This window comes from Saccopteryx leptura, chromosome 2 (assembly GCF_036850995.1).
Source record: "Saccopteryx leptura isolate mSacLep1 chromosome 2, mSacLep1_pri_phased_curated, whole genome shotgun sequence".
Taxonomy (NCBI): Eukaryota; Metazoa; Chordata; class Mammalia; order Chiroptera; family Emballonuridae; genus Saccopteryx; species Saccopteryx leptura.
In genome coordinates this window covers 132,772,475-132,800,369 of record NC_089504.1, presented here as the reverse complement: position 1 = coordinate 132,800,369, position 27,895 = coordinate 132,772,475, and the positions used below count along the sequence as shown (strand labels likewise).

Sequence of the window (27,895 nt, the reverse complement as noted above, 5' to 3'; positions counted from 1 at the left end):
TCATTCTCACCTTGGAAGAATCACAAGGGACATCTAGGTTCAAAGACAGTGCCAGTTCAGCAAAATCCAGAGTCCAACTTTCTGATAGTGTCGTATGTCTCTACCTAAAGGAGACACAGTCTGTCTACTCTCTGGAGACCTAACACTGTTATGGGATTTCTCTGGGGTCCCAGCTATGGTCCAGCAGAAGGAAAAATAGGGTATTAAGGAGGATTACAGGAAGCAGGGTAAGGAACAGTTATGAATGGAGATTTAGAAAGGTAGTGAGTCTAGCATAGTAATAAAGAACATGTACTTGCCTGACCAGGCGGTGGCACAGTGGATAGAGCATTGGACTGGGATGCAGAGGACCCAGGTTCGAGACCCCGAGGTCGCCAGATTAAGCGCGAGCTCATCTGGTTTGAGCAAAATGCCCACCAGCTTAAACCCAAGGTTGCTGGCTCCAGCAAGGGGTTACTCGGTCTGCTGAAGGCCCGCGGTCAAGGCACATATGAAAAAGCAATCAATGGACAACTAAGGTGTTGCAATGCGCAATGAAAAACTAATAATTGATGCTTTGATGCTTCTCATCTCTTTCCGTTCCTGTCTGTCCCTGTCTATCCCTCTCTCTCTCTGAAAAAAATAAAAAATAAAAAAAAAAGAACATGAACTATGTAGCCAGACTGGGTTTAAATCCTAGCTCTAATTTTTACTAGCTCTGTGGTCTTGGGCTAGTTACTTAGCCTCTCTGTGCCTTGGTTTCTTTTAAATCTGTGTAACAGGAATAATACCTACTATTGTTGTGAGAATTAAATGAATTAATATATGTAAAGCACTGAGAATGGTGATTGGCAGTTTTCTATAAAGTGTGTGTATTAATATTGCCGGTAGAGTTGAAGAAGCCATGGAAAGCAGGAAGGTTGGAGCAGTAGTGTCTATCAACTACAAAAAGCAAACACGGCAATAACATGAAAAGGTTCTTGTCACTTTAATTAGGTTTGCCATGAAAAGCCATAACCTCAGCTAACCACTCTGCTGTTCTCCTCCATCTAACCCCACCTCCCTTCATATGAATGTAGCACAGAAACCCAAAGGCCTTCCTCCCCATATTCTCCTCACTCCTGTTATGGGAAGAAAGGTCACTAAACAGACTCAGCCTCTTCCATACAACATGAGACAGGATGAATAAAAAATATTTTTATGATGAGTTGTGCTATTATCTTAGGGTGGAGTCAAGGGCAGAGATAGAGGCAAAGCCTGGGTGAGGTCTGGAATCTCTTAGAGATCAGATTTGCCCGAGGGGCACAGAGCCCATAGTTCACCCAGAAGAGGGGTGCTGTCTAAGTGGACAGGGGCTAGAATGGGCTAGACTGAAAGTTTCCTCAAGGGTATGTGTGAGGATAGGACAGTTAAAAGTCCAATGTCCCTTCCCCCACGCCTTCCCTGGCTTCCAGGTAGAAGGGTAGGGATCTCCTGGACAGGGAACAGTCACAATTCTCTCAAGGTTTCATCTGTGGTTCCCAGAGCTTTGTGCAGGCAGTGAATGGGCGTAACCCCTGGTGCTGCCTGATCCCTTCCCCTAGCTCAGGGCTTTTCTCCACCTGTGAGCACCAGGGCCTGAAGGATGTCTGACAGTGATACAATTCCCTTGACCACATCATTCTCATCCACCACTACAAGTCGGTGAACCTGTGGAGAACAAAAGGGGAGAAAGGGATGTTTAGTGTCAGCTTCAGGGGAAGCCCTTCAAGCCCTACCCTTGCCAAACCCTAATGTCAAGGCTGCTACCCCAGCTCCTTTCGGACCACTGGCCCCCTTACCTCTGCTTCCACTAGCCTGTTGATAATGGTCTCCAGAGTTTCATGCAGGTAGCACTTGAGGACACCCTCAAAGTAATGTGATCGATGTTGCAGGGCTTTGGTCACAGACACATCTAGATTGTTGTAGGTCTTTTCTGCTGCCAGATTCTGGGGAGAGAGGGAAAGGTGCTTGCAGAGAACAAAGGGAGCCAGCCCCCAAGGCTTGGGCCCACCCAACCTCAGAGGGATTTAGGGTGGTTTTCATTGGTCCACAAGCTTAGAAGCTTCTTAAAACCCTCAGGTCCCAAAAGAGACTCTCTTTGCTCACCATATTCAACATGCCACCCCTTCCCCTGCCTCCCGGCCCCTCCACAATCACTCACAATAACATCAAACTTGGAGTAGATGTCCACCACACGTCCTAGGGGGACAGAGACAGTTCAGCAAGGAGGATCTGGCATCCAAGACTCCCCCTACCCTACCCACAGAATCACCCTCTTGGCTTAGCTGGAGGGGAGCAGCACATTTTCCCAGAGCCACCCTGACTTCCCTGGAACCCTTCTTCTCCTTCTGCATAATCTCTCACCTTTTTCATCCACCACAGGCAGGGCTGAGACTCGATGCTGTACAAAGATGCCCAGAGCCACATAGACGGGGGTGGTAGTGCGGACCATAGCAATGTTGGCATAGGTGCCGATCTGTAGCTCTTCCAGAGACTTAGACATGAACTCTGGCTTGGGAAACTCAGTTATCTGAGGAAGGAAACCATCACCTGGATTTTCAAGGCCCCCCATACCACCCTTGGATACCCTTCCAGTTAAGTATATAAGAAGTAAAAACCAGGCTGAGGAGCACTTACAAACAACTTGAGGAACTTGAGGATGCGCTTGTGGGTGAGGATGTATAAGGTGTTGCCTGATTCTGGATCAATAACTGGCAGCCTGTGAATCTTGTTGCGAATTAATGAAGAGACAGCATCAAACAAGCTGTGGGAAGGTGGGGGACAATGATAAGTTCCAAAGTGCTGGTCCTGAGGGTGGTTATATAGCCCCTTGGAAAACCGGTGGTTGAGGGAGGGGAGGGAAACAGCATGTACATGTGTGTGTTTGGGAGAAGTGTTTTTTTTTTTTTAATTAAGTGAGAGGCAGGGAGGTATAGACAGACTCCCGCATGAGCCTTGACCAAGATCTATGTGGCAAGCCCCCTAACAGGGGTTCTGCCCATCTGGGCCGCTGCTCTGTTGCTCCGTTACTGGGCAACTGAGCTATTTTAGTGCCTGAGGCGAGGCCATGAAGCCATCCTCAGTGCCCAGGGCCAACTTTGCTTGAACCATTCAAGCCATGGCTGTGGAAGGGGAAGAGAGAGAGAGAAAAAAGAGGGAGGGTAAGGGGTGGAGAAGCAGATGGGCACTTCTCCTGTGTGCCCTGACTGAGAATCAAACCCAGGACTTCTACACACCGGGCCAACGCTCTGCCACTGAGCCCACTGGCCAGGGATTGGGAGGAGTGTCTTTTCTCTCTCTGTCCCTGGATCTTTGGGTGTCTGGCACTTTAGCTGTGCTTATGGCAAGGCTCCTCTTCAAAGCTAGAACTCACCTCGCATTAGGAGAAATGCAGACAAGTGGTTTAAAAGAGTCCTGTAGGTACACCTCTGAAGGGAAAAGGAGAATCATAAAATATCACCATGGAAAACCATTTCCCAGGAACTCTCCATCCCTTTATCGTTTCATACTCCCCAATTCTCTACATACCTCTCCAAGTTTCTATCTTGTGTTCTTCCAGCTCATAAATCTGTACCTGGAAGCAGAAGCAACAGAACTTGAGAACTGATCTCCCTGCTTCATAAATCCCTTGTTGTTTGCTTGGAAGAAGGAAATGATAAGGAGGAACTTTGGCAAGGAAAGTGGTTTTGGTCATTGGGCTAAGATTCCTTACCAAGGCTGATTTATAGTAACGGTGCAGGATATTGATGAAATCGGTGATGGTCAGCATGCCTAGAGGCCAAGACAAACACTCTCAGCACTGCTCAAAGATTTTCTCCATGCCCAGCACAAGATGTCAATAATACTGTGTTCCAGAAACTGCTTACCCACAAAGCTTTGCTTCTTACTATCCCACAAAGGGGCAGCTCGTACACCATTAGTCACCAAAGCAAAGAAAGCTTTTTTCACCTGTAGCCAAAAGAGTTATCTTCACAAAAGGAAATTCATGGGCAGAACTTTAAAAGAACAGGGGTTAGGTATGGTGGGGAAAATAGACTAACCCTATAGAAAGACGAGGATATTACCCTTGGGATAAGATAGGATTCAAGGTATTAAAACACAGGCTCTGGCCCTGGCCAGTTGGCTCAGTGGATAGAGTGTTGGCCCAGCGTACGGAAGTCCTAGGTTTGATTCCCAGTCAGGGCACACAGGAGAAGTGACCATTTGCTTATTTTCTCCTGCCTCTCCCTTTTTCTCTCACTCTTTTCCCCTCTAACAGCCAGTGGTTTGACCAGTTCAAGCACTGGCCCAGGTGCTAAAGATAGCTTGGTTGGTCTGAGCACCGGCCTCAGCCACTGAGGATAGCTCAGTGGATTCAAGCATCGGCCCCAGGGGGTTGCCAGGTGGATCCCTGTTGGGCACACGCGGGAGTCTGTCTCACTATCTCCCTTCCTCTCACTTTAAAAAAAAAGAAAGAAAATAAAATAAACAGAGGCCCTAAGCAAGGGGGAAGAAAAAAGGATTCCACTCACCTGCAAGGAAGTATCAAATACAACCAATTTGGAGCTTGTGGGAATCAGGTCATAGCAGCGATGAGATTTCATGAAGGAAGTATACACGCTATTGTTGGATTCTGGGGACTCTGCATAGGGTAGGAGAGTTAATAGCTTCCTTCCAAGCAAAACTTACAATCAAAAAAGGCAGAAAATACAACAGTGTTGTAGTTGCTCAAATATGTAGAGCATTTTTTTTTAAATTTATTCATTTTTAGAGAGGAGAGAGAGAGGGCGAGAGAGAGACAGAGAGAGAGAGAGAGAGAGAGGAGAGAGAGACAGAGAGAGAGAAGGGGGGAGGAGCTGGAAGCATCAACTCCCATATGTGCCTTGACCAGGCAAGCCCAGGGTTTCAAACCGGCGACCTCAGCATTTCCAGGTCGACGCTTTATCCACTGCGCCACCACAGGTCAGGCCTGTAGAGCATGTTTTTTTATAAGGCCCCTATTTTATCTATTTTATTCCTACTGTTCCATTAGGAATAAACTCTTTAGAAGCCATTTCACCCAACCTCCATTTCCAGGCAAGATTAGATCTATTGGTTCCTTAGGCAAAAGATGGCTGACTAAAACAGAAAAGTCTGTAATATCTTTTATTGACCTATTCTAGTCTCAAATTTTTTCGTTTTAAACTTGTTTCCCCCTTCATATATTTAGCACATTTTTACGTATCTTTTCTCAATTAAGATGTAATTAAGCTGCCTGGCCAATGATGGTACAGTGGGTAGAGTGCCCATCTGGGACGCTGAGGTTCCAGGTTCAAAAACCCAAGGTCACTGGCTTGAGTATGGGTTGCCAGCTTGAGCATGGGATCATCCAAATGATCCCATAGTTGCTGCCTTGAGCCCAAAGGTCACTGGCTTGAAGCACAGGGTCACTGGCTTGAGCCCAAGGTCGCTGGCTTGAGCAAGGGGCACTGGCTTGCTTGAGACCGCCCAGTCAAGGCATGTATAATAAGCAATCAATGAACAACTAAAGTGGTGCAACTATGAGTTGATGCTTCTCATCTCTCTCCTTTCCTGTTTGTCTCTTTCACTAAAAAAAAAAAAAAAAAAAAAGGTAAACTCTTTAAAATTCTTTTTCTAAGACACACAGATGAGAAAGTCATAGTCCAAGATGGACCATTTCAGATCAGCATGAAGTTGGAGTCCAGTGCTCAAATCAGCCTGGTCCAAAACACCCTGAGGGTCCATTATGGGATGACCTGGTGCATAAGAAATCATCCCACTTATTCCAGACAAATGGGAGTCCCTGCCTGTGTTTACCTTTCCAATCTCCTGATTTTAATTGCTTGCTCTAAACCAGAGAAGCAACCCCCAAAATAATAGCCCAAATACACTCCCTACTATGCTATGTGTATGTAAAAATACTATATCATTTAACCCTTACAACAAATCTGTAAGGCAAGTATTGTCCTCACTTTTCAGATGAGAAAGATGCAAACAGTTAAATAAACTGCTTAAGTTTATACCATTAGTAAGTGAAGTGACAAGACTCAAACACAGATCTACCTGATACCAAAGTTCATGCACTTAAATCCTATGCCAGCTGCTTGTCTTTAGTTTTTATTATTATTATTTTTACCAAAGTAATACAGGTACACAGTTTAAAGAGTCAAATTGTTCTACAAAGTTTTCAAGAAAAATTGCTGTCCCTGGTACCCACCACTTCCACCCACAGATGAGACCTCTTTTAGCTGATTATTGTGGTACTTTTTTGCTCCTTTTTTTAAATTTTTTCACTTTTGGAAATTATCTAATATCAGACAAAGAAGATGAGAATTTTTAGTTTTCTTTTCTCCCAGGACCCCATCACAAACAGGCACCTCCCATTCCCCCATTCTTTCAGAAGTTAAAATATAATGTTGGTTACATCAATATTTAATTAATTTTGACTGAATATTTATTATTTAGAGCTAAGCCAAATAGTAAACTCTGATTTTTTTCTTTCAAATCTGGGCTGGTTTGCCTGGTGTGCACTGCTGTCATTCTGAAATCTTTTCATCACCATCAAGGGTACCCTTTCATGACTCTCCTATATTGGCTCTCCCTTGTGTCCTGTAGCCCAGTGGTCCCCAATCCCTGAGCCGCGGACCGGTACCGGTACGTGGGCCATTTGGTACTGGTCTGCAAAGAATAAATAACATTATTTCTGTTTTATTTATATTTAAGTCTGAATGATGTTTTATTTTTTAAAAAATGCCCAGATTCCCTCTGTTACATCCGTCTAAGACTCACTCTTGACGCTTATCTTGGTCATGTGATACATTTATCTGTCCCACCCTAAAGGCTGGTCCGTGAAAATATTTTCTGACATTAAACCTGTCTGTGGCCCAAAAAAGGTTGGGGACCACTGCTGTAGCCCATGTTTTCATCTTTTTGACTACTCCCTTGTTTTGGTAAAGTACCTCTTCCAGTAGCTTCCTGAGAAAGGGTGCATGGGAGGTAAATTTTTGAGCTCTTGCAGCCTATAGATACCTTTATTTTACACTCATCTTTGATTTAGAATTTGGATGAATACAGAATTCTAGGTCAGAATTTATTTTCCTGCAAAATGTTGAAGGCACTGCCTCATTGCCTTCTAGCTTCTGTTTCATTGAGAGTCCCAGGCAATTCTGATTCTTTGTAGGTGACTTGTTTTTTCTGCTCTGGAAACTCAGGATCTTCTCTTTGTTTCCAGTGTTTTGAAATCTCATGATGATTGTGCTTTGGGTGAGTCAATTTCATCCACTGTGCTGAATATTCAATGAAAACTATCAATATGAAAACATATCCTTCAGTTTAAGAAAATGTTCTTAAATTATTTCCTTGATCATTTCCTTTGCTTCATATTGCCACGTTTTTCTTTCTGTAACTCCTATTATTTAGATATTAGACTTCCTAGAATGACCCTCTGAAGTTTTGCTTTTATTTTTTTTTTTTTGGTGAGTTTTTATTGCTGTTTTTAAAATACCTTTTCTTGCCTGACCAGGCGGTGGCGCAGTGGATGGAGCGTCAGACTGGGATGCGGAGGACCCAGGTTCAAGACCCTGAGGTCGCCAGCTTGAGTGTGGGCTCATCTGGTTTGAGCAAAAGCTCACCAGCTTGGACCCAAGGTCACTGGCTCGAGCAAGGGGTTACTCGGTCTGCTGAAGGCCCGCGGTCAAGGCACATATGAGAAAGCAATCAATGAACAACTAAGGTGTCGTGAAGAAAAACTAATGATTGATGCTTCTCATCTCTCTCTGTTCCTGTCTGTCTGTCCCTATCTATCCCTCTCTCTGACTATCTCTCTGTCTCTGTAAAAAAATAAAAATTAAAATACCTTTTCTTTCCTGTTTTCTACTTCTTTGACTTTTTCTCACTTCTTTTGTTTTTAATCCTACTTCTTAACTTGATTTCTAAACTTTCTACTCAATATTTTGTTTTGTTTTGAAGCAAGAGAGAGACAGACAGGAAGGGAGAGAGATAGGAAGCATCAACTCATAGTTGCGGCACCTTAACTGTTAATTGATTGCCTTCTCATATGAGACTTGTCCAGGGGTCTCAAGCTGAGCCAGTTACACCCTGCTCAAGCCAGTGACCTTGGGCTAAAGCCATCAACCATGGGGTCATGTCTTCCATCCCACATTCAAGCTAGCAATCCTCCACTCAAGCTGGTTAAGTCCTTGCTCAAGCCGGCAACCTTGGGGTTTCGAACCTGGGTCCTCAGCATCCCAGATCAATGCTCTATCCACCGTGCCACCATCTGGTCAGACCTTTCTACTTAGTTTTATTTTACTTTGTTTTGTTTTCTTAACTTTTTTTCTTTTCTTTTTTTTAGGGAGAGAGAGAGAGAGAGAGAAAGAAAAACATTAATACATTCATTTGTTGTTTCAAGTATGCATTTATTAGTTGATTCTTATATGTGCCCTTACCAGGAATTGAAACCCGCAACCTTAGTGTATTGGATAATGCTCTAACCAACTGAGCAACTGGCCAGGGGACATACTTCCTACTTAGTTTTAATTATTTTTAAAAACTTGCTACTTTCTTTTTTTAAAATTTTATTTATTTATTTTAGACAGAGAGGGAGGAAGGAGAGAGAAATTGAGAGAGATAGAGATCAATTTGTTGTTCTACTTATTTATGCTTTTGTTGGTTGATCCTTTTTTTTTGAGAAAGATAGAGAAAAGGAGAGATGAGAAGCATCAACTTGCGGTTGTGGCATTTTAGTTGTTCATTGCTTCTCATATATGCTTTGATGGAGAAGGGGAAGGGGGCTGCAGCCAAGCCAGTGACCCCTTACTCAAGTCAGCGACCTTGGGCTCAAGCCAGTGACCTTTGGGCTCATGCCAGCGACCATGGGTTCATGTTGATGATACCACACTCAAACTAGTGACCCTGCGCTCAGACTGGTGAGCCTATGCTTGAGCCAGAGGAGCCCACGCTCAAGCTGGCAACCTCAGGTTTTGAACCTGGGACCTCAGCATCATTGCTCAGCAACCGAGCTCTTATTAGGGCCTGAGGCAGAGGCCAAGGAGCCATCCTCTATGTCTAAGGCCAACTCACTCCAATTAAGCCATGGCTGCAGGAGGGGGAAGAGAGAGATAGAGGGGGGAGGGGAGAGAGAGAGAAGTGAGAGAGGGAGGGGTGGAGAAGCAGATGGGCACTTCTGTGTGCCCTGACCAGGAATCAAACCCCGGATATCCACATGCTGGGCTGATGCTCTACCACTGAGCCAAATGGCCAGGGCCAAACCATATTTTAAGAGTAAAGTTTTTTGCCTGACCAGGCAATGGCGCAATGGATAGAGTGTCAGCCTGGGACGCAGAAGACCCAAGTTCAAAACCCTGAGGTCGCTGGTTTGAGTGCAGGTTTGCTGGCTTGAGCCCAAAGGTTGCTGGCTTGAAGCCTAAGGTCACTGGCTTGAGCAAGGGGTCACTTACTCTGCTGTAGTCCCCCAGGTCAAGGTACATATGAGAAAGCAATGAACAAGTAAGGTGCTGCAACGAAAAATTGATGCTTCTCATCTCTCTCCCATCCTGCCTGCCTGTCCCTCTCTGTCTCTCTGACTTAAAAAAAAAAAAAAAAAGAGTGGAGTTTTAAAATCTGATTGGAAGCTCTAAGTGTGAAAGTGAGTTTGCTGACTGTGAGCCACTTATATGGGGAACACTCAACATATATTTGTGTGGCTTTTCCCTCATGGGGCATCTGGAGAGGACTATTCATTTAATTCCATGCTTGAAGGGTAAAGTCTTTCTTGTTAGCATTCTGGAGACTGGGGTTCTCAGTATTAGGTATAGTTAACTTCTCCTCTGTTTAGGATAGTTCCTCAGACCTTAACTGGGCCTCAGCCTCTTTCCAGACCTCCAGGCTTTGCAAAAGTTGGAAAGGGGCGTTGCCAAGCTACATTCAATGAAGGAGGGAGTCTTGAGATCTGACTGTTTCTCAGACCTTCAATGCTTCTTGGCTTTCCCTGCTGCTAGGTTATTTACTTATTTGGGGGGGAGGAGGAGGTGAAGAAGGAAACTTCATCCAATGCAAACAGTGATACAGTATGGCTGTGACGTGGACCGGGGGCCAGATCCCTCTCCAGTTAAGCAACTTAGCTGTGCTCTGCTTTGCTCCACTCTGTGATGCTCTGCTCTGTCCTCATGAGACATCTTCAGAATTTCAGCTGGGAAACTCAGTCCTTGGTGAAAAGTGTGCTCCCCCACTGCTAGTTTATAATTCAGTTTTCTCTTTACCTCTCATCCATCTGCTTTCCAGCTTCCAAAAACTCATTGCTATTGCCTACTCTCTTGGTCTTCCTAGTGGATTTGTACTTTTTTAAGAAAAGTTCCTTTACGGTTGTTTTAGTGGCTTTTTGTGAAGGAATGAAAGTAGATGCATGTAGTCAATCCACTATCTTTAACTAGAAGCTCACCATTGTTTTTCAAATTTAAAAGCCCACAGACTCCCAAGAACATATCTTTTGACATCAGTTTAAGACACACTACTAGGCCCTGGGCGGTTGGCACAGTGGATAGAGCATCTGCTTCTCCCCCTCCCTGTTCTCTTCCTCTTCCTCTCCTGCAGCCACTGGCTTGATTGATTCAAGTGTTGGCCTTGGGCGCTGAGGATAGATGGGCTGGTCTGAGCCAGGTGTATCCCTGTCGGGGAGCATGTAGGAATCTCACTATCTCCCCTCATCTCACTTAAAAAAAAAGACACACTACTCTGATAGCTAAATACTATCATTTGAGGCTACACATCTACAAACATATTTGATTTAGCTTTCCCAGTGTTTTAAAAATAAAGCAGTTGCACCTAGCCAGGCGGTGGCGCAGTGCATAGAGTGTCAGACTGGGACGTGGAGGACCAAGGTTAGAAACCCCGAGGTCGCCAGCTTGAGTGTGGGTGGGCTCATCTGTTTGAGCAAGGCTCACCAGCTTGAGCCCAAGGTTGCTGGCTTGAGCAAGGGGTCACTTCTTCTGCTGTAGCCCCCCTACCCCCCGGTCAAGGCACATATGAGAATGCATGCAATCAATAAACAACTAAGGTGTTGCAATGAAGAATTGATGCTTCTCATGTCTTCCTTCCTGTCTCTCTGTCTCTGTCACTAAATAAATAAATAAATAAATAAATAAATAAATAAATAAATAAAGCAGTTGCTAAATTTTAAAACTCTGGACATTTACATCCAAATCCAAATTCTTCGTTTCTTTTCAAAATCAGAAGATCTGACTAAACTGGGTCTTGAATTCTGGAATAGTAACAACTGACTAGACCTGGATAGTTGCTGCCTCCTTTTAGATGCAACAAGATCTACAGGTTGGTCCTGACTGGGAGCTCTCAGTTGGTTAGAAAGTTGTCCTAATATGCCACAGTTGCAGATTCCATCATAATCAAGGCATACACAAGAATCAATCAATGAATACATAAGTAAGTGAAAAACAAATTGATGATTCTTTCTCTCTCCTCTTTCTTCTCCCTTCCTCTCTCTCTGAAATCAATAAATAAAATTTTAAAAAAGATCTACAGGTTGCTATAGTCATATGCACCTATCACTGCTTGGTCCATGTTGACAATTTGAGGTTTTTTTAAAAATTATTATTATTAAGTGAGAGGCAGGGAGGCAGAGAGACAGACTCCAGTATGCACCCCAACCAGGATCCACCTGGCAAGCCTCTTTATGGGGCAATGCTCTGCCCATCTGGAGCCACTGCTCTGTTGCTCAGCAACTAAGCTATTTTAGTGCCTAAAGCAAGGCCATGGTGCCATCCTCAGCACCCAGAGCCAACTTGCTCAAATGAGCCATGGGCGGGGGGGGGAGGGAGAGAAGCAGATGGTCACTTCTGGGTGCCCTGACCAGGAATAGAAACTGGGACTTCCACACACCGGGCTGATGCTCTATTGCTGAGCCAACAGGCCAGAGCCAACAATCTGAGTATTTGACCCCTGCCTTGGTGTTAATGCAAATGTACTCAGAAACATAAAATAGGCACTGATACCATGTTGCAGTATTCAATTATGAAACAGCATCCAGATAATTCAAAATATCACTATAATAACTTTTTTTTGGATGCAAACAAAATGAAAAAAGGATATTAAAAAAATTCTTGTGGAGAACTCCCAGACCCTTAATAATATATCCTTGGATCTCAGCCCTTATTTTAATCCTCTGAGAAAGCGTGTACTCCTAATGCCATAAACATGTCCTTAGAAGACTTAAGAGTATTCCTGGGAAAAATCAGAGGCGCCTTTAAGTTCTGCCTCTTTCTAGATGACCTAGAGTTGGACCATTCCATTCTAACCAGGTATTTGGGCAGGTGCTGAAATTGCCTGGTTGATTTTACTTCTATTTCTAGATTAGTTCTATGGGCTATCAAGGCCTTTCAATAATTTCTTATGTACACTCAATGGCTTTAAATGAGCTTCTTGGATGATAAAATCCTAGTGGCATTATTTCTAGGCCACTCATAAAATACCAGGGACTTCTAAAACCTGGTTAGTCACCCTAGAGTTGCCTATGGAAGTTTCCCAGTACCTCAAAAGTTTCTAACAGGTGGTTTGAATATTGAAGAAATTGATTATCCCTATCCTGCCCAAGATTTATTCCTAGGTGATCTTGCCAAATTATTGTTCCAGATATCTTTTTAAGAAAGAGAGACAGAGACAGAAACAGGGAGGCAGAGGGGTGAGAAGCATCAACTTGTAGTTGCATCATTTTAGTTGTTCATCAATTGTTTCTCATATGTGCCTTGACTGGGGGATCCAGCTGAGCCAGTGACCCCTGGCTCAAGTCAGCGACCTTGGGCTCAAGCCAACGACCATGGGATCGTGTGAATGATCCCAAGCTCAAGCCAGTGACCCTGTGCTCAAGTTGGTGAGCATGTACTCAAGCCGGCGACCTCAGGCCTTTGAAGCTGGAACCTCAGCAACCCAGGTCAGTGCTCTATCTACTTTGTTACCACCGGTTAGGCATCATTCCAATTATTTTTCCTTATTTGTATGGTTTGGTACATTATCTGGCCCACCTTTGATATTCACAGGGGGCAGGGGGGCTGGGAATGGTTCAAAAGCATTGCTGAAATTAGTGTCAGGCTATTGCTTTCAAACTCAGTTTCTTTTCTTCAGTACACTTACCTTGAGGTTGCTCATTTTCCAGAGTTAGGGAGCTATCCGAAGAAGTGACCTGGAGAGACAAGAGAAACAAAGATTCAGCCTATCCTAGGCTCCATCCATTTTAGCCTAGCATTAGGAGAAGGGCTTGGTGACCTGACAACTTCCTTTAAAGTGCTATATTATATCATTTAGTCTTCATTAACAGCCCTGAGATAAATACTATTGTCAGCCTTATTTTCACTGATTAGGAAACTGAGGTTCAAGAAATATTAAGCAAACTGCCCAAGGTCACATGGCTGGTAAAGGGTGGAAATAGGGATTTGAATACAGACCTGTGTGGTCCCAAAGCTCATGTCCTCACATACTACACTGACAAATGAAACATTAAATCTTAAAAGCTGAAACTAGAAAATCTAGGTTTAAGGCTGGCTTCCCAAAATTCTCACAGGTTTACTTTATAGAAACACAGAAGCCAGAGAAAACACTGATTTTCTCCAAACATGCACTAAGCATAACTGTGGGCACTAGAATCATAACCCTTTACCTTACCATTGAGAGCGCCAACCTGGGGAGGATCCCAGCAGCTGTCAGAGTTAAAGCTTGACTGAGAAGTGGATACGCAGCATAAATGTTCTGAAAGGAGGGACCTGAGTCTCTTAGCACCCTTGTGAGTGGAAGGCTGCCACAGCCCAGAGGACACTAGTTTAACAAGTTTCCTTGACAATGACAATCTGAGATTAGAGAGAGAGCTTTGAATAGAAAAACTTATAGAATCATCTCTATGCTCCCTCAAGTGGGAACACTTGGAAATTTCATTGTTATCTAAGACCCAGAAGGGGTCATAATTTTCATACACTGGAATCAACAGTTTGGCTTTATTTGCTCTGGATAATAAACCCAAACTAACTTAAAATCACACTTTACCTACATAGCTGCTATAGTTATATGAAGTTAAAGGCCTTGGCTTGAACCTGGGAAGCTGACTGGCTCAAGCTGGGTTAATTTGGCAGGACAACCCTGAACATCCCTGTTCCAATGGACCGGGGTGGGGGCAGGGGGAAAAGGGGATAATCTCCCTCTCTGGGCTACATAAAACCATCAACTTGTCCTGGCATTTTGGCAAGGCTGCCAAAACAACAGCCTTATCACTTTTAAGTGCCAGAGAGGGCTGGCTGTTCAGCTTTAAAAACACACACATGGTATACAACAGTCTAGCAAAGATCTATATACAAAGACACAGAAAAAGTTACTTGTAGAAATTACTGTATCCATCATATAATATTTTACATGCCTCACTGTGCTACAGTTATTTTGTTCATTATCTAGCCAAACAAATGATAAATTCCTGGAATCCTGGATCTATCTTACACTTCTTTGTATCCCCCCCACCATCTAACATGGGGTTTTGCATATTGCTTTTTAACTCTCAAATTGATAATGATAATGATGCACCCTGATATGAACAAAGATCTAAGACTAAGTTACAGAGAGAAAAAGAGACACAAGCTAAACAGAGATACAGATACCCATAGAAGAGAGTCAGACACAACTAAATATGATTTTATCTTTCTGCCTATTTCTCCACAGAGAAGTGGGGTAATTATGTACATTCCCCTCTACTTTTTTTTTTTTTTTTTTGCATTTTTCTGAAGCTGGAAACAGGGAGAGACAGTCAGACAGACTCCCGCATGCGCCCGACCGGGATCTACCCGGCACGCCCACCATGGGGCGACGCTCTGCCCACTAGGGGGCGATGCTCTGCCCATCCTGGGCGTCGCCATGTTGCGACCAGAGCCACTCTAGCGCCTGAGGCAGAGGCCACAGAGCCATCCCCAGCGCCCGGGCCATCTTTGCTCCAATGGAGCCCTGGCTGCGGGAGGGGAAGAGAGAGACAGAGAGGAAGGTGCGGCGGAGGGGTGGAGAAGCAAATGGGCGCTTCTCCTGTGTGCCCTGGCCGGGAATCGAACCCGGGTCCTCCGCACGCTAGGCCGACGCTCTACCACTGACCCAACCGGCCAGGGCCAATCCCCTCTACTTTTAATAACACAGGGGACCTGAGAAAGTATCACTGTACTACATAAGTACAAAATATTAGTTCAAAGACACAGGCAAGATCTGACATATAGACTCACAATTTTTTTCAAACTTTTTTTTTTTTTTTAATTTTAGTGAGAGTAGGGGAGGCAGAGAGACAGACTCCTGCATATGTCCCCACCGGGATCCACCTGGCAAGCCCACTAGGGGTGATGCTCTGCCCATCTGGGGCTCTTGCTCTGTTGCAATCAGAGTAATTTTTGTTTTTTTTTGGTTTTTTTTTTTAACAGAGACAGAGAGAGTCAGAGAGAGGGATAGACAGGTACAGACAGAAAGGAACGGAGAGATGAGAAGCATCAATCATTAGTTTTTTGTTGCGCATTGCAACACCTTAATTGTTCATTGATTGCCTTCTCATACGTGCCTTGACCGCGGGCCTTCAGCAGACCAAGTAACCCCTTGCTCGAGCCAGCGACCTTGGGCTCAAGCTGGTGAGCTTTTGCTCAAACCAGATGAGCCCTCGCTCAAGCTGGAGACTTCGGGGTCTCAAACCTGGGTCTTCTGCATTCCAGTCTGATGCTCTATCCACTGCGCCACCACCCGGTCAGGCTTTTTCAAACTTTTGATCCACATTCCCAATTGTGTACTGGACACCGCAGATATCATAGACTCCTCAAATGATTCAATACAAAACAGAACAGCATCTATCCCTCCAATCCTGTTATCCTTACTGTAGTTCCCATCTTTGTTTTTGGCACTGCCCTTCTACTAGATGCTTAAGAACTGTAGTCTTGAGTCCTTCAAGAAAGAGCTATGCTAACATGTGTGCTTAGAATCACAGAGCAGAGCATGACCTACATTTGTCCCTACTAAGCTCATTCATCAGCCTGACCTGTGGTGGCGCAGTGGATGAATCGTTGACCTGGAATGCTGAGGTTGCCGGTTCAAAACCCTGGGCCTGCCTGGTCAAGGCACATATGGGAGTTGATGCTTCCTGCTCCCTCCCCCCTTCTCTCTCTCTTTCTCTCTTCTCTAAAATGAATAAAATATAAAAATAATAAAAAAATAAGCTCATTCATCAGAAATGCCTCAAATCCTTCTCTCCTTTACTTCTTTACACAGCTTTAACTTAGGCTTTTACCTTTCGCTTCTGCAACATTCTCTAAACTGGTCTCTCTTCCCTAAAGCTATCTCTTCTTTAATTTTTTCTCATGCTGTCACCAAGTTCTTTTGCCAAGCACCTCCGGTTTGGTAGGGACTTTCATCCCAGCAACCAGGAATTCACTATTTTCTGAAGTAGATCCATCCATTTACAGAAAGCCGTTAAGAACATTTTTTTTCTTCTTTTCTAAGTGAGAGGAGGGGAGATAGACAGACTCCTGCATGCGCTCCTGACTTGGATCTACCCAGCAACCCCCATCTGGGGCCATGCTCACAACTGAGCTATTTTTAGCACCTGAGATAGAGGCTCCACAGAACCATCCTCAGCCTCCAGGGCCAACTCGCTGGAGCCATAGCTGTGGAAGGAGAAGAGAGAGAAAGAAGGGGTAGGGGTAGGGGTGGAGAACAGATGGTCAATTCTCCTGTGTGCCCTGATCAGGAGTTAAACCCAGAACGTCCACATGCCAGACTGACGCTCTACCACTGAGTAAACCGGCCAGGGCCAAGGAACATTCTTAAAGCACATTCCCTGCCTTGCTCCTAAATCTTCATGGGTTCCCTTATTATAAAACTAAGATCAAAGTTAGCTGAGGTATACAGTACCTTCAACCTGACCTCAGCCTACTTTCCCATTCTTTTTCCCCACTGTGACCGAAATCCAAAACTCCAGCAACATTAAGCCACTGGCTCATCCCCAGTTAATCTCTACATTTCCCAATTTCTATGTTCTTGCTCACACTGTTCTCTTAATGTGTGCAATGCCCTCTCTAATGTTCACAGTAATTTCTCCCTCCCCTATGCTTCCCCTTGTTTGCATCTCGATGACAGCATTTATGGTAGTCTACCTTAAATAATAGTTATCACTGGCTTGCCTCACCCCTGACTCCAGTTAGGCTGAGCATTTTCAAAGCAGGGGTTTCTTTTTTCTTCTTCTTTTTTTTTTTTCTGAAGCTGGAAACGGGGAGAGACAGTCAGACAGACTCCCGCATGCGCCCTCCGGGGCGTCGCTCGCGACCAGAGCCTCTCTAGCGCCTGGGGCAGAGGCCAAGGAGCCATCCCCAGCACCGGGCCATCTTTGCTCCAATGGAGCCTTGGCTGCGGGATGGGAAGAGAGAGACAGAGAGGAAGGAGGGGGTGGGGGTGGAGAAGCAAGTGGGCGCTTCTCCTGTGTGCCCTGGCCGGGAATCAACCCGGGTCCCCCGCACGCCAGGCCGACGCTCTACCGCTGAGCCAACTGGCCAGGGCCTCTTTTTTCTTCTTTTTAAATCAATTTCTATCCCAAGAACCTGATATATACTTTGTAAACCAGGATATCTTTATAAGTAAAAACTGGTTTGTCATTTCGAATTTATGGAATCAGAGCTTTTATTCTTGTTCAAAATCTTCTTAATCTGTAAGAGCTGACTCCGTTGCCTGGGTGATCAATTGCAAATTGCTTTATCACTTTGTTCTGTTTTCTTCTTTATAACCTAAGGGACATGACCTCTTTGCAGGTAGACAAAGGATGCCTGCCATAATACTACTCTCAGCGGGTAACTAAACCAAAGAAAGGTGAACATACAGCCTGTACAACTACAGTAGATGATAAAAACCAAGGAAGAATTACTCTGCCTGACAAAGGAGATCCATGGTTAAAAACTCTTGGAGGGGAAGTAAATGGGAAGGGTTCCAGAGTGCTCCATAAGGCTTCTGAGAGAGAGGGTGGGTACATGTAGCAGTCAGTCTGTAGCACCTCGGGGAGGATGATAGGGAACTTGCCACAGTTGGTCATGTATGCTCGCCAAGAATAAGTTATGCCAACATGCTTGCTTAGAATCGCAGTGCAGGGCATGACATAAAACTTGTCCAGTAACAGAGCCGTCTCTACTACTTACTGTACGATCCCTTTTTCAGGGAAACCCCATTTTTCATTCTTATTAAGGACACCTTGAGGCAGAATAAAAGTCTTTCAGATGTCCTTTCTGCCAGAGATTGCAGGGGTCACACTTAAGACAACCAGGGCCAGGTGATACCTGCAAGCAGGGTCCCTCAGAACCCCCCTGCCTCTCCCAGGAAAGACGAATCAAAACCGTTGAAGGGCCTTAGGTGCTAAGACAAAAGGAGTCCCGAGATCGCTTGAACGTGAGCGGGAAACAAGGAGGGGGGGAGGTGCCTGCACAGGCTGAGAATACGGCAGACGGAAGACAGCGGCACAGTGCGGCCCAGTTCCAGGAGATGCGACCCGCGAAGGAGCGGAGGGCAGTTTCACGGGCAGAACCGACACCCAGCTTCTCGTTTACTGGGTACCAGCGCCCACCCCTGCCCAGGCCTCCCAGTCCCCTAATGGGGGTCACGGGCACCACAGCGCCCCCCGCCGCCCTACCGCCCTCCTCACCGTCTCCATTGCAGGAGGAGCCCGCTGGTAGTGTTCGCTTTAGGAAGCTTGCCCGGGAAGGGGTGGTGGCACCACCCACATCCGGTACCGCGATGCTACTTCCGCTGACGTTCAGACAAACGCCTGCGAAGGCCAGAGGGCGCCGAGCTCACTTTTCTGGCGCGGCCTGGCCTGGTGACCGCCCTCCTCTGGATCTTCTGGGACCTCACGGATCCCGTTGACGGCGAGGGTTACGGGACGGAGCCGCTTGTATTTAAAATGTTCTTTTTTTTTTTTTATTGTCGTTTAAAAACAAACTTGGAAGAAGCAAAATCCAAAACTTGCCCTTTGCCTCTTGCAACATAAATTATGTACAGTTCAGAATGATCGCTGATACAAAACATGCCAAGGACAGGGGGCGCTGGGGTGGAGGGAGAGAGGGCGCTTTAAAAAGGGGAATCATTTCATCCGTTGTTACGAAGAACCAACCTTGCTGTACAGGATACACACAACACAAAATAAAGTCTTCACGGGATTCACACTTGTCAGCGATTTATTTTTTAAAAAGGGGGAGGGTCCTGGAGGTCGGGGGAGAAGATTAAAGGGGAAAAACTGAAAACTGAGTATGTGCAAGTGTAAACCAACCCAAAATACAAACATGGGGGAGGGATTCTGATGCAATTATACAGGCGGGGGTACTTAAAAAAAAACAAAAAAACAAAAAACCAACAACCAAAATTCCAACCTTGTAGCTTGGGTCTGAGTTAGTTTATATAAAAATTAAAAACTGTATAAGGTTTCTTCACTAAATTCTACAGGACTATCCGATACCTAGCATATGCTTACAAAGTCTGCCCCCTTCCCTTTTCCCAATCCGAGGGCCCAGGCCCCAACCAGAGCCTGACTCATAGGAGCCAATCTCCCTCTTCCCTGTAGCCTAGACCCCTTGCTCTTGGAAAAGGAACATCCAATGGCTTTGGGGGCAGCAGACCAGTCTCCCCATTGTCTGATTTAATTACAATGGTTTCTGAGAGGGTGGAGGGATGTTATTCTCTTAAAACATTTGCAGCTTGAAACAGTTGAGGAAGCAGCTTTAAAAAAAAAATCTCCCTACCCCCATTAATCCGCAACCCCCCAAATTCAAAAACAAAACAAAAACCTAAAATCACAACAGCAACCGTGCTCCCCCTCCAGCAGGCCTGCCCATCCACCAACCACCAAGCCCATCCCTACACTCCAGACATTTGATTCTTGAAAATATTAATTACAAAATGCCCTTTGCCCACAGCCCCTAGGAGAGAACTGCATATATGCTTCATCTTCATCCCCATGGCTCCCTACCACACAGGGGTCTGGTCTGGGGCCTCACCCAACCCCTGATCTACCCCTACCCCAGGAAGAATTCACTGCAGCACAAGCTTGGGCAGAAAGGGGAAGGAAAGGGAGGCAGGGAACCCATCACCCTCTGGCTCCCCCTGGGGCCAGCTCACTTTTGTGCGTTATAACATAGTCCAACTATACAATAGGGAGTGGGAATTGCCCAGCCTCTATACCCCCACCTTACAGCAGTCACAGCCAGGGGGTGGGGAGGAAGGGGTGAGGAAAAGGGCGGTAGGTTAGGTAATGGAGGGGGCCCCCCCACAAGGGGAGCTCCATGTGTCTGCCCCACACCCCCCTACCATTTATAAACTGGTTTTGTAAAAAGAAAATAGATATATTTATATAGAATATATAAAGCACAAAAATTAGTAGTTTTACATTTGCTCTCCCCGGGGGTAGGGGGAGAGGGGAGGGTTCTCACCTCCAGCCGGCTCCCCCATGCCCCACAAGACTATGTACAATCCCATGTATAAATAGATAAATACCCCCCACCCTCCCCGCGCTGACACTAAGCTCCCCACCCCTACATCACCACCCCTTCCCACCAGACCAGCAGCAGTTTGGTGACTGAGGGAAAGTGGGAGCTCCAGGCCACACCCTGCCTCACTGGGTATGGGCATGCCACTCAGGGATAGCCCCTCACCCTACCACCCACCCACCCCATCCAGGGGCTGGAGGGCAAATGGGCTCATGATGGGGTTGGGAAAACAGGAGGGAGATATCCTGGTCCTAGGTTTAGCACATCCCTCCTGCCCCCATGTCCAGATGGAGAAGGAAATCCTAGAGCAACTAGGGGCTAGTCATCCCCAATCTTCATCATTAGCCTCAACCGCCATACCATGCCCAGAATTAAAAACAAAGATGGATTTTTTGTTGTTGTTTTTTCTCCCTCCTCCTACCCCCCTTCCACCCACTCAGAAGAGGGCAGTGAGGTGGGGGAGAGGGTTGGGGCAGTAGGGGGCTTGGAAAGGGTCTCACATTTCAAAACAGCAAAAAATCCAACACTTAAATGAGGTAGGTGTGGGTGCGGGGTCTCCTTGCCCGGCTTGCCTGGCTTGCCCTCCTGGGCAGCTGGGCACCTCTTTCCCGTTCACGTTGCATTTGTCAGAGTGGAAACAAGGAAACAAAACCCATAGAAAGACAGAAACACAGAGGAGAAGAGGGAGACAGAGACAGATTGAGAGGGAAGGGGTTAGGGGTGAGGGTGGGGGCAGGGCCCGGCAGGCAGGGCCAGGTGTGGGACCCAGCCTTTGGGATTGTCAAGCTTAGTCAAGTCTCTTTGCAGCCTTGAGTTGGGCCAGAGAGGTCAGTGGGAGCAGCAGGGCTGTGAGGCCCGGCCACACATCCTCCTCCCCTCTCCCTGCTGCCTCCCAGATGCTTCTGGGTAGTTCCCGGCCCATATCCCCCCCTCAAACCTGAGATGCCCAATGGCTGCTTCTGTCTGGCCCCTCCTGAAGCTGGGGGCAGAGATGCCAGCCTGGGGGCCGGTGGCGGGGAAGAGGGTTGTCCCTGGTGCCCAGGGTGGGCTTGGCCGAGGGCCCTCTGCCCCAGCCTCCTGCTCCAGGGGCTCCGGTTAGCCGGCAGCCCCAGCCCTGGGTCCTGGCTCTGGCTGCTACCTCTCTTCCCCCTCATCCCTTTCAGGGAAGAGGTTGGGGGTGGAGGGACTCCCCTGCCTGGTAGCCTCAAAGCTTTTTAGTTCATCCATTTCCGACAATTCCAGGCTCCACAATGGCAGGGGATCTTGTGCTGATCGTCCTCAAAGTCAAACTGATAGTCATAGGTCAGCTGTTAAGAGAAGAGGGCAGAATCAGTACCAGCCCCCTAGAGGAAGTGGAGAGGGCAGATATGATCTGATGAGGGCAGTGGCCTTGGAATTTGGCTCAGCGGAATAGCAGAGAAGAGAGAGCTGCTTTGTCACACACCTCCTCTCCTTTGGGGATTCGCCGGCTGGAGATGATGATGATTTTATCCTCCTTGTCAAATGTCACAACTTCGGCCACACAGTTAGGGGCACAGGAATGGTTAATGTACCTAGGCAATGGGACACAGTCAGGGATGATTGAGTTGGGATGATTTTGGTTCCTTGTTGGCCCACTCCCAGCATATCACCCTCTTAATTCCTCTCACCTGGCAGGACCTCCAGTCAATGTAGCATCAATCACATGTTCATTGTTTATCCGGAACATGTAGATGCCTCGATTCTAAAAAGGCAAAAATTGCAGAAGAAAGGGCAAGAGTATCACAGAATGGCCGTAGTGTGCTGGTGGGATCAGGTGGCAGACTCAGGCAGTGGGCTTCATTTCTTATTTTCCCTTTCTCCTGTCTCGCACCTCCTCCCATAGCTTTCCACCTGCTCCTCTGGCCCCCATCCTGCCCCATGGTCCTTGGCTGAGTGTGGACCAGGCACCATGATAGCCCCTCTGTCAGCCCATACCTGCTCCTCATAGATTTTCTCCCGCCGGTTGGCCACCTCGTTGCGAATGATGGTACCAATATACTCAATGACCATTGTGTGCTTTTCTAGGTCCTTGGCTGCATAGAGCCCCAGGCCCTGGATGCGGGAACGAGCCAAATACACATTGTTCTTCCACTCAGTGCGCAGTCGCCGATACTGAGATGACTTGGAATGCACAAACTGCTTGCTGTACGGGGTGTTAGTCTCGCCTGTGAAGGTGCTCTGATATGCCTTGGACATGCTGGTGCTGTTCAGGGTGTGGGGCCTGGGAGGTGATACAGTGCATGACAAGACAGCTCTCCCTCAGACCAAGCACACACCACCCACCTCCTCCCTGGGATGTGCAACATGCCAGTTAGGGGCATGTGCTGCTTTGAGAGTGGAGTAGAGGCATCTGGGTTTTGGCTTTGGTGAGGCAACAATTAGCTATGGGGACCCTTCCAACACCCTGGGTGGCACAGAGAGCCCAGGATGGGGGGTGGGGAGTGGAGGGAAGGGAGGCACCAATTCCCCTACACTGAGCCTGTTCTCCCATCTCCCCACCTTCTACCTGTCAAACCATATTCAAGGCCATGCTCCTCTGGGAGGAATTCCACAAGCAGGCCCAGAATTAAATTGGCTCATGGTTTGGTCAAATGCCTGAGTCCTACCTCCTGCACATACTGGAAGCCCTGAAAATGGGGCCATGTCTACCACACTGGACTAGACTTTAATTAAATCTGGCTCTGAATTCATGGCCGAAAGGTGGTGTTCTTTCCTTTCTCCAGACTGTCTCCTTCTCTGCTGTAACATTGGGCTCTGTGCAGATGGCTCAGTGCAGGGGAATACTGCTGCCTGGCAGGATGCCTTTTCACCACCCTAGGGCACCAGCCAAATTTTTCTCCATCCCAGAGCAGTGGTTTTCAAACATTTTTTTACCCTTCTTTATTTAGCAGAAATAGATATTTTTTTTCCTTAACAATGTTATTAGAACTCCAATACATAAACTAGATGAAAATGAAACTTCTGGTTGAATTCAATTTGAGGAACGGGTAGTTATACACGGGGAGGGCCAAGTTCTGCCTACTCAGTTTGTGTGCTCCAGGGCTTTTTGGAACACACACAGTTTGAAAACCACTGTTATAGAGCACCAGGGACTAGGGCTGACTGGGGTAGAGTCTGACACTCTACGACAGCCTGAGGAGCAACCGAAGGCCTTCACAAAGCCCTGCTACCATGAATTCTGCCTCCCTCTACCCAGGGACCAAGGGCAGGCTACTGCGGTACACAGGAGGAACAGGAAACTACAAGTCAACAGGTAAGGTTCTGGTCCCAGCTGTGACCTTAGTCTAGTCACTTAACCTTTCTGGGTCTCAGTTTTCTCAGCTGTAAAATGGGGGTCATACCACCTGCCCTACCTACCTCATAAGGTTGTTGTGAGGATCAAATGAGATAATGGATGTGAAAACGCTTTGAAAAAAAAAGTATAAAGTGCTATACAAATTTAAGGTTTTATTATTTTTCTATTATATTTCTAATTATTTACTTTTGAAACCAACTCAGCCTGGGGAAGGGAAGGTGACCCTACCACTTATGGGGCATCTGAGGTTTGGGAGAATCACAGGCCCTTGGGGAGCAAAACAGGAGGAAAAGGAGGTGACTGGGTCCCTTTTATAGTTCATAAAGTTTTACCACTGTCTACCCAGAACCTCCCCAACAACCATTCCCAGGATGCCTGAGATAAGTCTGTTCTAGACCCTAGGTCAACCCAGGATACCTGAGAAGGTTGGGGGGAGAAAGAAAGGGATACCCTAGTGATACCTGCATACCCTCTCTCTCATCAAGAGGTATAGACTGAACCCCAGTCTTTCCAAGGGAACTCTAACTTGTAATCCCCAATTGGCCAGAGGGTCCCTACCAACCCTCACACCCATACCCCTTGGCCCTAGCCCCAGAAGCTCACCGTTTGTAGTGTGTGAGGATTTTAGGCTCTGATCGGGCACAACCAGTGGGGTTGATCATGAGTGGTAGCTCCATTAGGGGGTGGCGTCCATAGCGGAATAAATAGTTTTGACAGTTCTCCACTCCAGGCAGCTGTGGGCACAGGTCATGCTCGCCTTAGCCTGAGCACTTACGGGGCAGGACCAAAGTTCTCAGTTGCCCACCGGGCCCCCAGCCCCGGCCCCTCCTTACTGATTCAGCTATGCGCAGCACAGCATGCACCGTCAGCCCAAAGAGCTCCTCGCCTTTCAGGTACTCAGGGAAGAGCCGCAACATGTCGGCCTCTTTTCTCATGGCAGCCACAGGCTCAATGATGCGATTCCACACAGCTAAGAGGCAAGGAAAGACAGCAACCCTCAGAGGGAACTTCTGCTCAGGGAACCCAGCCCTAACCTTGATCTGGATCTACAGTTGTTTCCTATAGCCTTGCATACCTCCTTGTCATGGGCTATGTGGTTCTTTAGGACACCCTCATGGCCTCTCAGTCCCACTCTATCTGAACAAGATACATTTCCTACCCCAGAGGAGTATGAGTGCCTTGTGAAACAGAAACATGAACCCAACATCCAGGAGACCCAGCATGGGTCACAAGCCTTGCTGAGAACCAGAGCAACAGGAATGCTTTCCCGTCTGGAAGACTTGGGTTCAGGTTCTAGTATTGGCCATGGACCTTAAGCCAAATACTTAAATCTCTGTAAGACTCAGTTTCTTTATGTATAACCTGGACAGAATAATAGTTCTTATCAGAGTTGTGTGAACAAAATAGCCTATATAAAAACAGCTTAGTTTGTGGCACACAGTATATGCTCACTAAAAGATAACTGTTCTTAATGTTATTTTTATCATTAACAGTAAAACTAAGATCAAAGAATTTTATCCAAAGAAAAGCAACCAAAAGGAATGCATGGTTCAGATCAGCTTGGGTGAGCCAGATGACAGGGTCTCAGAACTAGATCCTTTTGTTTCACTGAGAATAGGAAAAAGAGCCAGAATGAAGTTAAACAAGCAAAATATCTTCAATTACAAGGGAAGCTCAGGTAAGTAAGAGAGGCTAAAACACTTTCTCTGGAGATCTTTAAGAGACCACTGCCTACCCGAGATAAAAGGAGGAAAGATCGCTCACAAGGACCCTGTAGATCCCTTTTCAACAATGTAAAGGTGATTCCAGGAGAAACTTGCCCAACTCCACATTACCATTTCCAGGGCCCAGTGCTCACCCTGGGGAGAGGCGTCGATGAAGACCAGGTCCTCCAGGCCCTGCTCGATGACTTTGATTACAAACTCTGGCCGCCCATTGTTCTCACCAATAGAGCAGCGGTAGCAGCAGCGGCGGTTGTTGGTGCGGAGACTCCAGTAGATGCGTGTTGCCTCATAGCCCACGGGATAAAGGGCAGTGGCACTGTGGAAGTCAGCCATCTGGTGAGGGAGCAGCTGTCCAATGGCATGAAACACAAGGCCCCCCACCCGGAACATGTGTAGCCGCTCTCCCCGCTGGATGATGCTGGCGATTTGCTTCACCTCATCCCGCTCAATGTAGACTCGCCGGAAGACAGCAAAAGAGCTTAGCTCTTGCTCACAGGGCCCTTTGATCTTATGCATTGGACATAGCATGGTCTTGTCCTTGAAGAACATGCACTTGGCGCGAATGGCGCAGGCAAAATGGTAGACGTTGGGACAACGCATGCGATTGCAGCTGCTGGTGGCACCAGTGCGCTGGCACAAGGAGCACTTAGTTAGCAGTCCTCGGTGTAGGGCCACCTCCACATTCATCAGCGCCCCGCCCTGGGTCTCATAGACCTCCGTGGACCACAAGGCACAGTTGAGGTGTACCCACAGGTCTAGGTCCAGGTTCAGCAAGCGAGCGGGCCCGTCAGTGGCCCCATCACCCTCTTCATGACAGAAGCAGCAGCGCCGCATGTCTCGAGGAACCTTGTCAGGTCGTAGGGCTGTGCCAAGCTGTTCCATAAACTCTGCCACTTCCCGCTCATCCTCCTGCCGCCCACTGCTCTTCTGGATAGTCAGCAGCAACCGCAGCCGCTTCCAGCGTACCCCTTTCCACTTCTTGAGCCGAGGGGGTCGGGAATCTTCACCTTCTTCAGGGGGCCGGGCTCGAGGCTTGGGCCGGGCAGATTCAGGGGATGAAGCCAAGGGCAGAGGCGAGGGGACTAGTGGCTCAACTGAGGGTTCAGCTGGGAGTTCAACCAGGGGTTCAGCAGGGGGACTGGCAGGAGAGGGTGCCAAGGGGGATGGAGGTGGGGAGGGTTCTTCAGGAGGTGGGGCCGAGAGCTGCCGAACATCCAGATTGGAGACATTGTAGGTGTAGCTGTGTTGGGTGGGTGGCTCTGGGGCAGGGCTCTCCTGTGGAGGAGGTGGGAGCCCTGTATGGTTAGTGCCAGCTCCTCACTTCATTAGCCCTCTCCTTTCTCCCATCCAGATCCCACTGTCTCAAAAACCCTGTTATCTCTAGCCTAGCCAGAGACCCACCCCTTTTTCTTTCCCAGACCCACCTGTTTGAAGAGGCTCAAGATATCTAGCTGGCTCTTGAGAGTATAGCCAGGCAATACTGCATCAAACTGCTTCAGCCAGTCAGGGCCAGCTTCTGGGCTCTTGCCTCCCAGACTCTTTTCTTTCCCACCTGCAGGAAGGAAGGGGTCAGAGCCTCCCACCAGAATTTTGCCCCTTAGATCCCAAGGTAATTTCCTGCCACACTCACCAGGGCCCTCAGCTTCCCCCTTCTTTGGGTCAATGCCTGCCCGGGCAGCGGTCTCTGGGAAGAGCACCTCATAGGAATTGGGGATCTTCATGCTTAGCAGCTCTGCCACTGCCACCATCACACCATTCAGGTTCTGCCAGAGCAGGGATGGGGAGGGGGATAGTTGTGTCGGCCAAGTGTGTCCAGCTTGTAGGGACGAGGACCCCTAGAACACAACTCCTCAAGTGGCCAGCCAGGCCAGCCCCTGTGCCATCCAGCTCTTCTCATGTACTTGCTTTATAGAGGCCTTTCCCAAAGTGCTGGGGGCATTAACAGGAGCTCCGCAAAAAGGGGCCTGTGTCAACTAAGTTTAGGAAATGAAATACATTATAGCCACAACTTGGGAGATCAGCGATACACATTAGCAAATTAAAGCTGAGGGGTCTTACAGTAAGGAACCCCATTTTGTTGTCTTAACTGGGATTTCCCACTTTCTTTAACAAAACTGTTAACATTAAAAAAAATAAAAGTTTCATAAAATGTAACAGGAACATGATGTTTTTTGTGTATGTCACATTATATAGTCTGCTTTCTGCTTATTTGTTAACTTGTATCTTGACCACAGGACTGTGAACCCCTGAAAGCATCATTTACTCTAATCCCATAGTCACTAGCCCAGGATTTTTACACAGTAGAGCCTCGGTATAGAGTTTTAAATGACCAAATTTACCCAGACAAGCTC

General features: G+C 47.0%; 2 protein-coding genes across 12 annotated transcripts in view; both read right to left on the bottom strand.

Moving 5' to 3' along the window:
• Window positions 1-943: 943 nt before the first annotated feature.
• Window positions 944-18,786, bottom strand: PRKAG1 (protein kinase AMP-activated non-catalytic subunit gamma 1). Of its 2 annotated transcripts, XM_066368807.1 has the most exons (12): window positions 18,668-18,785; window positions 13,120-13,168; window positions 4,512-4,621; window positions 3,867-3,948; window positions 3,713-3,771; window positions 3,529-3,574; window positions 3,374-3,428; window positions 2,638-2,764; window positions 2,365-2,530; window positions 2,162-2,199; window positions 1,800-1,946; window positions 944-1,668 (listed from the first exon to the last, which is right to left on the bottom strand). In XM_066368807.1, the coding sequence occupies exons 1-12, from the start codon at window positions 18,674-18,676 to the stop codon at window positions 1,564-1,566; spliced, it is 993 nt and encodes a 330-aa protein (XP_066224904.1). In that variant the 5' UTR covers window positions 18,677-18,785; the 3' UTR covers window positions 944-1,563. The 2 variants fall into 2 exon arrangements, with proteins under 2 accessions (XP_066224904.1, XP_066224905.1); XM_066368808.1 differs by lacking the exon at window positions 4,512-4,621 and having other exon boundaries at window positions 18,668-18,786.
• Window positions 18,787-18,928: 142 nt separating this feature from the next.
• KMT2D (lysine methyltransferase 2D) overlaps window positions 18,929-27,895 on the bottom strand; it is a 42,147-nt gene continuing 33,180 nt past the window's right edge. For 7 of the 10 annotated variants that reach the window (XM_066368801.1, XM_066368796.1, XM_066368805.1 and 4 more), the window contains 10 exons: window positions 27,175-27,307; window positions 26,969-27,096; window positions 25,679-26,819; window positions 24,654-24,790; window positions 24,424-24,554; window positions 23,883-23,930; window positions 22,461-22,746; window positions 22,154-22,227; window positions 21,949-22,057; window positions 18,929-21,811 (listed from right to left, as the gene is read on the bottom strand). In XM_066368801.1, coding sequence (XP_066224898.1) covers window positions 21,719-21,811; window positions 21,949-22,057; window positions 22,154-22,227; window positions 22,461-22,746; window positions 23,883-23,930; window positions 24,424-24,554; window positions 24,654-24,790; window positions 25,679-26,819; window positions 26,969-27,096; window positions 27,175-27,307 — 2,280 coding nt within the window. In that variant the 3' untranslated portion in view covers window positions 18,929-21,718. The remainder of the gene's footprint in view (window positions 21,812-21,948; window positions 22,058-22,153; window positions 22,228-22,460; window positions 22,747-23,882; window positions 23,931-24,423; window positions 24,555-24,653; window positions 24,791-25,678; window positions 26,820-26,968; window positions 27,097-27,174; window positions 27,308-27,895) is intronic. The other 3 variants (XM_066368800.1, XM_066368802.1, XM_066368803.1) reach the window with 1 other exon arrangement.

Excerpts from the sequence above, each read along its gene's own strand:
- PRKAG1 (XM_066368807.1), bottom strand. Across the intron at positions 3,949-4,511 it reads TATTTGATACTTCCTTGCAG|GTGAAAAAAGCTTTCTTTGC; the intron begins GTGAGTGGAATC and ends TTTTGGCTACAG. Across the intron at positions 1,947-2,161 it reads ACTCCAAGTTTGATGTTATT|AATCTGGCAGCAGAAAAGAC; the intron begins GTGAGTGATTGT and ends CTCTCTCCCCAG.